The sequence below is a fragment of the Echinops telfairi genome, unplaced genomic scaffold (assembly GCF_000313985.2).
Source record: "Echinops telfairi isolate 266 unplaced genomic scaffold, ASM31398v2 ScPeMD7_70;HRSCAF=299, whole genome shotgun sequence".
NCBI classification, from domain to species: Eukaryota; Metazoa; Chordata; class Mammalia; order Afrosoricida; family Tenrecidae; genus Echinops; species Echinops telfairi.
The window spans coordinates 71,692,135-71,701,493 of NW_022103968.1; the positions used below are offsets into that span (position 1 = coordinate 71,692,135).

Here is a 9,359-nt window from a genome sequence, read left to right on the forward strand (position 1 = left end):
CAGGGTAGAACTAACTGCCTGGGGGTTCCTGAGACTAGCTCTCTACAGGGAGAGCGCCTCATCTGTCTCCTTTGAGCAGCTGGTGGTTTCAAGCAGCTGACATTGTGACTAGCAGCCCAACATGTGACCTACCATGCCACCAGCACTCACACTACCAAACACACACACACACATGCATGTGACAATATCACTTTCCCAAGCAACGGGGCACTGGCGGCTGAGCACCTGATGGCCTTGGAGGCATTGATGATCTCCTTGATGCGGGGCACACCGAGTGTGATGTTCATGGAGGCCACGCCCGCAAAATGGAAAGTCTTCAAGGTCATCTGGGTGCCTGGCTCCCCAATGCTCTGGGCACAGAGCGCACCCACTGCCGAACCTGGCTCCATCTGGGCTCTGGGGAGAGAAAACATGAATGGATATACAATGCGGCAATGAAAAGTCTGCAAACTGCAGGAAGAGGCTTCTGATTATTGCTTTTGCACAGAAAGCATGGGAGGACTGCAAGAAATCTGGGAAATTGGAATGAAAAGATAATGGATTTCTCCTCCCAAAAAGTTTTGTAAGTCACCTCATGTGTGTTAAGTCCAGGAAGGACTTATTGATAAGGAGCCAGGTTGTGTTTGTGCTGGAGGAAGAGTGTGGACCCCCATTTAGGGATAGGTGCAGAAAAGGGAATCCAAAAAGGATGATGACATGCTTTGGTTTGTGTGTGGTGATCGGGCCCATGATGTCGATGGCTAGAATGATCTAAGTGCTCTGCTAACAAATGGTATGAAAGGTAGACAGAGTAGCAAAACTCTGACATATGTTGGGAATTTTTCTATGGGGAAAATATACTTAGAAATCTCTTAGTAATTATTTCCACACCTTCCAAGGGATGAGACTGCCCATCCTTCCCAGTGTCAGATCAGGCAACATCTGGGAAGCTCTCACAGAGGAGGTGGGTCACATTTCAACGCCATGCTCACTGGTGTAATGGGACATTTCTTACAGCACTTCCCAGGTTGAGCCAATGGAACCACACTCTACAATGAAAGGAATCCTGATGGGCTGGCACGATGCAGACCCAAGGAATCAGCAGTTGGTTTCTAGAGATATGAAAGGGAAGAGGGGCTAGACTGCACTTGTCAGGAACCCTTTGGGAAATATAATGTGATATGGAGTGCCCAGCCTAGAGACCCACCTACAGACCTACTGAGCTCCCTAGACAGAGACTGACAGACGCTGCTTAAGTACACGTGTCTCTGCTGGCAGTCACCATAAAGCACCGATGTAGGATTCTGTACTTGAGGGGGCAGGTGTCAGCAGATATGACAGACTGAAGTGAATGCCCTCTACTCTCAGATAATTAACATCCCTACCTCATATACTTGTCCCTACAGGTCTCCAAAAACTTTTCTATCTGGGTAGGAGTGATCCTGTCCAACTGGTACAACACCCGGGGCTGAAAGAACAGAAATAAAGAATTAGAAATGGCAGTCTCTGAAGATGGCTTGTGCCAGCAATGTCGAGGAAGGCTATTACCTCTGTTGTGCCGTTATCATTGATGCCATATTTATCTCTGGTTTTCTTGATCCTCTCAGAAACTCCCTTTATGAATTTTTTTATTTCCTGAAAGATAACACAGCCAACATCTGTTTTATATTTCTCAATAATTTGGGTGACACGATTCCGGTCATATGCTTTAGTAATAATATATGACAAGTCCATCTTATTTAGCTATAGCCTAAAAAGGATGCACTCCAGATCCTGGTTCTGATAGAGCATGTTTGTCTGTCTAAGGAATGCACTGCTCATGTCCACATCCCAGAAAAGATGACAAAAACGAGGAGGAAGAAGGGGAAAAGCGTACGTATAGGGCAGCTAGAGACTACCGTTTTCACGAGATTCCTAGTGACCTAACAGGAAGATTATCTGACTTACAATATGCAGCGCCTACGAAATAAAACAGCTCCGCAGCCTTCCCATCCTTCTTAGTACCAAGATCAGGCAACTGCTTTGGCGAAGCCCGTACAGAGAAGGGGGTCACAATCCAATGATCTATAGCCACTGAGTTAGTTAATTGTGCCAGCCTGGCCGATAATCACATGTGGGGCTGGTTGAAAGGCGGAGGGATAAATGGGTGGTGAAGCCTCGCCTTTCTAGTTCTCGGGTCTCTTGTTTTGTGATGGTTGCATCGGGTGCAGCTGCCTTAGCAGTTCCCTGCTTCAGCTTGCAAGATGGATTTCCTACAAGACATCCCCAAGGAGAAGCCGCATGGATCTATCCCGATGCAGCCCTGGGTGCTGGAGCAGCCGTGTGGAGACAGACCCCTGCCAGTGCTGAGATGCTTACACATTCACTGACTCAGCTTTCCTCCTGCAGTCGGCATCATTGCCTCTGTTTTGTGAGGTGAAGGACTTTGTGGACTGGTGTTGGGTTAATGGGTTAATGTTGGACTTGTGGGCTTGGGCAGCATTGGGTTGGGATGTTTTCGTGATGCACCTTTTCTTTACATAAAACTCTCTCTTATACGTGAGTCGCCGTGGATTTGTTTCTCCAAAGTACCTAGACTAATACAGCCACTCAACACCATGCTCACAATGGGCCATGTCATGTGGTGTTATGTATGGGGAGTGTCTTACAGCAATTCCCAGGTTGAGTCAGGGGAACTGCACCGTGGAGTAAAAGGAATCCACACAGGCTGATGGGATGCAGACCCAGGAAATCAGCAGTTCCGTGGTTTCCAGGGACATTATGGGGAAGAGGAGTAGAGTGCACTTGTCTTCAGGAGCCCTTCTAGAAACAGAATGTCGCTCCATTCTTTTGGACAACGAGTGGTGGCTTGGCTTGAACAGAACTCTGGCCAACTCAAAGAGTCCAGCTGCGTGGTGCCATGGACTGATGACCGGCCCATACAACGAAAGTTGGTGGGAGAGTGGGCTGTGTATTCTGATGGAGAAACACTCCACTTCATGCTTCTCAAGTCCTCGGTCCTGGGTGTCCTACCTAAAGTCTACCAGTCAATCCCACAGCTAAAGCTTCCATGGCTGAAACAGATAAAAGCAGACCTCACTAGAAACCCACTTTTGCAAAAATAAAGCCCTAAAGGCACCCATAGAGAGTATAGTGCTTCATTGGATTCTTGCCTAGTTCTATCCCAACCTTGCAAAATTAAATCTCTTTAACCTCCTCTAGACTACCTAACAAGCCCTTCAGGAGCAGCAGGGCAATAGGCCATCACTCAAGAGAGGAGGAGAGACTTTCTTCAAATCTGCTCTGGCCCAGGGGTATCTGGTGCCATTCTAGAACGTCAACAGCTCCACAGGATTGCTTGAAGGTCGACCACAACTCTGACTGCCTCTTGTTCATGAACAAGGCTTTCTCACAACTGTTCTCGTTGACTGATTCTCCAACTCGGAGCAAGGATGGAGACACCTGGTGGGATGCTGTCCCACTCAGCTGTCCCCCTACCCACCATCTATGCCTAAAAGGGCAAGAGCTTAAACATTCTCCAGACTTTTTTTTTAATTCGTTTTATTAGGGGCTCATACAACTCATCACAATCTATACATACATCCATTGTGTAAAGCACATTTGTACATTCATTGCCCTCATCATTCTCAAAACATTCGCTCTCCACTTAAGCCCGTCATCAGGTCCTCTTTTTCCCCTCCCTCCCTGCTCCCCCTCCCTCACGAACCCTTGATAATTTATAAATTATTATTTTGTCCAGACTCTTTTTAAAGAGAAGCTCTCCACGTTCACTTACTCGTCACAAGTTTGATGCTACCTTCTCAGTTCCTGCAAGCTAGAGATAGATGTTCTCACGTAAATCTAGACAGGGCAGTGAAGCAAGCCTGCAAGCTTGCCTTTACCAGCTGGGGTTGTTGACAGGCATGTAGAAGCACTGGCACCACCCCGTGTAAAGAACCTCACGCACATCACTGCCTTATCCAGCCTGTCTATTCCCCTAGCTGTACATGAGTTCTTCAGCAGAAAGTGCTTAAAAGGTCCACTTGGCCCAAATGTGGCCGTTTAATCCTTAACTGGGGTTAAGGGTTCTATAGTTACATAATTTTATGTCAACTTGAAGATATATAAAAAGATATATTAAAAGGAGGGCCCAGGAGACCTTCCCGCCCCCAATCCCCTGGTCCCGCCTTGATTCTCCTGCTTGCTGGCCACCCAGACAGCTACTGGAGACCTGCCATGTTTCGCCGACCCTGGCTCCACACGACTCTGCACCCGCTGGCCCATGACCTTCCTGCACTCTGCACCACTGCATGTGGCTGGCTGAGTCTGAAAGGGTCTTATGAACTAGTTAGTATCGGCCTTATGGATCTGAGTTGGACTGGGCTTGGCTGTTTTCTTGATACAAAGTTCTCTCATATTTACATGGGTCTCATTGGATGGCACCTGGAACCAAGAGTGCAAGCCTATATCCAGGCAGACCCAAAAGATTTCTGGAGTGAGGAATGTTGGACACATATGGAGTTAGAAAAGAAGTACACATGTGAAAAACATGTCAGGCCCTAAAATGAGATTTCAGCAACCACACAAGCTGACACGTCTCCAGTGGCTCTGCAGTGAAGAGTGACTGTTCTTGCACACAGGTTGGCCCTGTCTTCTTGAAGTTAGGTTTAAAGACACAACAGGCTCACTTTGCAGAAATGAAATTTCACACACACTTCCAAGGAAGTCGGCTGAACCAACCCATGCAGAGGGAGCTCACATATGGCAACTTGCAGGCCATGCCCAACCATGAGTTAAATGCTCACACTCCACAGCTTGTTTGTGAGTACGAGTACCGAGGCTCCGGCAGGGCCAGGGTGCATCGCCACTTCAGAGCGATCGTTGTTGCTTACCTACGGTTTAGGCACATTTCATGAGCTCAGAACAATCTGGTCTGGCCAGTGCATTCTGGGCTTCACTGCAAAGCCGACCTCAGCAGGCTGTGAGCGGCTGGAGGGGAGGCCGTGTTTCCTTCTCGGTATTGCAGGACCTGATGGTGTGGCACCCACTGAGTGCCAGACAAACACAATAAATGGACACCGCGGGCCAAAAGACCACCCTTCCAGTCTGCCAAAGGCCCAGAGCAGCAGTCCAGAGGGGTGGACAGGCACGCGGCGCTTGGCAGGCGAGAGAAGGAATCTGTTCCCTCTGATGCTGGCAAAGAGCTGCTAGAGGTGCCTCCTTTGAATTCAGAACTCACGGGAATGTGAATGCTGTCACATTACCTCACTACATTTTTCATAGCCTGTCTCAGTTAAGGTCTTGGAAGAGACAGAGAAATAAGTCAATATAATCAAGGGGGAAGATCTGATAACAACTTTGTAGTTAAAAGAAGATGGAAGCCCCTGAAAGTGAAAAAGTAACAACAAAGGAAAACCACTCACTTGCAGCATTCCTGATTCAGAACACAGTAAAACCTCCATTTCCGCAACTCAGTACGTGAATAGAAGATGCCTAACTGAGACATTCTTAGAGAAGCTTCACTTTGTCAATTTTGATGGCGCACAAGAGATATGTTCATGCTTTGCCTGCAGAATTTGTGCTGCACCAGAACTGTTGGCCAGCACCCAAAGAAATCATTCACTGATCTTTGTGTCCCTTTGTTTTTATTACAGCCAATATTATAATTATGAAGGAGCTGCCAAGGCTCCTCCAACAACAAAATAAAAACAACAACAAAAACCTGAGGAAGCTACCTCAAGGAAACAATTCCTTGGAAAAGTAAGAAAGGCTGAATGAATTTCTGATTCATAAAATGGTTACAAAAAGAACAATTTTTAAAACTGGTCTTAAGACTTTAAAAAATATGGACAGAATGATTGAGAATACGCTGTTTCACACGATCGGAAAGAAAGTGGGTGGTGGGTTGGTGATGGAGATAGGATTTTTTTTAAAAAGCAAGCCAGTCAGGGTGCAGTGTAGCAACGATGAAACATACAACTTTCCTCTAGTTCCTAAATGCTTCCTCCCCCTCCCACCCCCACTATCACGATCCCAATTCTCCTGTCCAAATCTGGCTAGACCAGAGGATGCACACTGGTACAGATAGGAACTGGAAACACAGGGAATCCAGGGCGGATGATCCCTTCAGGACCAGTGGTGAGAGTAGCAATACCAGGAGGGCGGGGTGGAAAGGGGGAACCAATTACAAGGATCGACATATAACCTCCTCCCTGGGGGATGAACAACAGAAAAGTGGGTGAAGAGAGACGTACGGACAGTGTAAGATGACAAAATAACAATAATTTATAAATTATCAAAGATTCATGAGGGAGGAAGGAGCAGGGAGGGAGGGGGAAAATGAGGAGCTGATACCAAGGGCTCAAGTAGAAAGCAAATGTTTAGAGAATGATGATAGCAACAAATGTAAAAATGTGCTTGACACAATGGGTGTACGTATGGATTGTGATGAGTTGTATGAGCCCCCAATTAATTGATTTTTTTTAAAAAAGCAGTTCCCTGCCCCTCCCTCAGCCATCAAACACAGAAACATTTGCACGAAGCACATGAGATAAATTTTTCAAGCTGGCTGGTGTGACTGTGTGAGGCCATTCTTGAATGTTTCAGCATAAGAACACATGTATATTAAAATCTCAACTTATAAGATCCACCTGGCGGCACACAGTTAAACTAGGGGGGCCCCATCCACTGCTGGGCTGACCTGCAGAAAGCTGTCCTGGCAGCAGAGGAACTCGGTCTTCTTCATGATGGAGTCCATGGTTAGGGTCAGCTCGTTTTTACTGAGCGCAGGCTCATTCTGGCACGGGTAGACTGCCTTAAGTTTTAAAGAGAAATTACTTTATGGGTGGGGGCTAGGGAGCAGCGGGGCAATATTCAAATAAATTTAAATAAGACAAAACAGGCCTTATAAAATTACCCAGTATAAACCAGTGATTTTTCCCCCCCATTCAAAACAAATCCTCAACACTACTTTTAACATGAAAAAGAGCCCTATGAGATGGGCTGTGATCCAAAAGGTCAGCAGTTCAAACCCACCAGCCACTCCACAAGAGAAAGATAGGGCTTTCTACTCCTGGAAACAGATACAGTCTTGGAAACTCAAGGGCTGTTCTGCCCTGTACTAGGAGTCGGCATCGACTCAACAGCAGGGAGTGTGTGCGTGTGTGCTTTTTAAATATGAATGTGAAAACCGAATAAACTAGACTTTGGACTGTGCAAGGACACTGTTCCATCAGTCCCAATCCTTACTCTATGCTCAGATTTGCATTGAAAATAAATTGCTTTTTAAAAAAGAAGAAATTAAAGAATGAAAATATCTTCTCCCCAATCTCATGGGATTTCCCATCATTTCAATAGTTCTAGGCTACTCCATTGACAAACCATTATCTGCTCTGCAAGAAACATTCTTTGCACATTTAGATATTCCAAATGGTCCTTCATTCTTTAAAAAAAAAACAAAAAAAACAACCCTTCTGAAAAATGCTCAGTCTTACTTTGATGTTGTCCAGGACCCTTTTAAATTCGAGAGGCTCGTCTTTTCCCTCCATGGCGGCCGGGTCTAAGCCATCTCCCCCATAAATGAACTGGATAATATCTCCAGTGGAGCTTCGGACCGTCAAATCATACTGTGAGCAGAGGTCCTCGAGGGATTTGACAAGGCGCCTCTAAAGGGAAACAGGTGAGAAAACAGCCGCTCAGCTTTCTGACGACTCGCTGCAGGTGTAGCAGGTGAGAGCTGCGACTTTCGGGTTTAAGTCACAGCACTGCAGCCACTCAGAACATTTCCTTTGCAATCCGTCAACTACCCCCTTGCCCCAAGACCACCACCGACTAGAGCAGGGGTCCTCAGACTTTTTAAACAGGGGCCAGTTCACTGTCCCTCAGACCCATTGGAGAACCGGACTATAGTTTTTTAAAAAAAACTATGAACAAATTCCTATGCACACTGCACATATCTTATTTTGAAGTAAAAAAACAAACGGGGCAAAAACACCCGGCGGGCTGGATAAATGTCCTCGGCGGGCTGCGCATGGCCCACGGGCCTCAGTTGGAGGACACCTGATTAGTGTCTCGGGAGTCTATGTGGTGGAATTAGAATGTGCTCCCACCGCCAGCACTTCTGGGGAGCTACACACTTTTCCTAGGAGGTTTGCCTTCCTTCTCTTTCCCCCAAGGTATACAGTTAACAGCTTTGCATTTTAAAATACACCTAAGGCAGGCCTCCTGGGGCTTCAATATGATTGATAGAGGACTGGGCACAGACTAGGGCAGAGGGGAAAGAAAAATGAACAGAGACAGCACTGTTGTGATCCAGCAGGCAGCAACAACTTCTCAAAGCTACCCAGGGAGAACCTCCCACCAGTCCTGCGATGGTGGTTCACTGAGTTAAAAAGAAAGAGACCTTTCTTCAGGAACCTTCAATACAAAAAGTTCTCGTAGTAGAATTCGTCTTTCTTGGCTGACACTGCTCTGGGAGAACTGGAATTCTACTTCAAAAAGGCCAGGACAAATAATAAAATCAAAAGTACCAAGAACGTGTCACGGGTCTCTGACATAAGCATCACATTGCACAACCGAAGGGCCGCTTCCCATCAAAAAATGATTGAAAAATAATGACACCTGAGGACCAGAAAAGGCTATGAAGGTTGCTGTCTACTGAACGGAGTTCATCTTTGGCCTCACCACTCTTACTGGTCTGGCCCTCATTCACTCCTGTCTGGCTTATCTATCCTGGTCCCTCATTCACTCCTGTCTGGCTTATCTATCCTGGTCCCTCATTCATTCCTGTCTGGCTTATCTATCCTGGTGTCCAGTTTGCAAAGGGCCATGCTTCTCAGACAGATTACCGGTGGTGATAGGAAGGACATAAAAACACCTCAAGTTCAGAGCCCACAGCTCCCTGGAATGTTACCTTTAGCTGGTGTAAGTAGTTAAAAACATTAACAAACTTACTGCCAAGCCTTCCCCGCCCTCTCGATACCAGGAGGTATGCGTTATCCCATCGCCAGTTTGTAGGAAACAGGCTGAGCAAAGCTAAAGGACACGTGGCGGGATGTAGGTCCAGTCTCCGTTCTCCCTGCTGGAGCTCTGGTGTGGATGATGCTACCCAGTCTTAAGTATCCACAAGGTGGGTAAGGATTTAGAAACTAATTAAACGTTTTCGCTATTTCCAGAACACATACACAGCTAGATTTTCCTTTTAAATACCAAGACTGGATAAAGTACAGTTCACGTGCATAATGTTATACCCAGAGTAATCCAACACACAGAGATCCCTGCATGCTGCTCCAGTACTAATGGCTTGCATTTCTTCAAGTTACCTGCATGTATCCTGTTTCAGCTGTCTTTACAGCCGTGTCTACCAGGCCTTCCCGGCCGGCCATCGTATGAAAGAAAAACTC

At 46.5% G+C, this 9,359-nt stretch overlaps 1 protein-coding gene across 1 annotated transcript in view; it reads right to left on the bottom strand.

The window, feature by feature from the left end:
* The window catches only part of POLR3A (RNA polymerase III subunit A), a 96,163-nt gene that overhangs the window by 19,679 nt on the left and 67,125 nt on the right, over positions 1-9,359 (bottom strand). Inside the window, exons 17-22 of the mRNA XM_013004249.3 lie at positions 9,279-9,356; positions 7,452-7,622; positions 6,659-6,772; positions 1,528-1,614; positions 1,365-1,447; positions 226-396 (exon numbers count right to left, since the gene is read on the bottom strand). Coding sequence (XP_012859703.2) covers positions 226-396; positions 1,365-1,447; positions 1,528-1,614; positions 6,659-6,772; positions 7,452-7,622; positions 9,279-9,356 — 704 coding nt within the window. The remainder of the gene's footprint in view (positions 1-225; positions 397-1,364; positions 1,448-1,527; positions 1,615-6,658; positions 6,773-7,451; positions 7,623-9,278; positions 9,357-9,359) is intronic.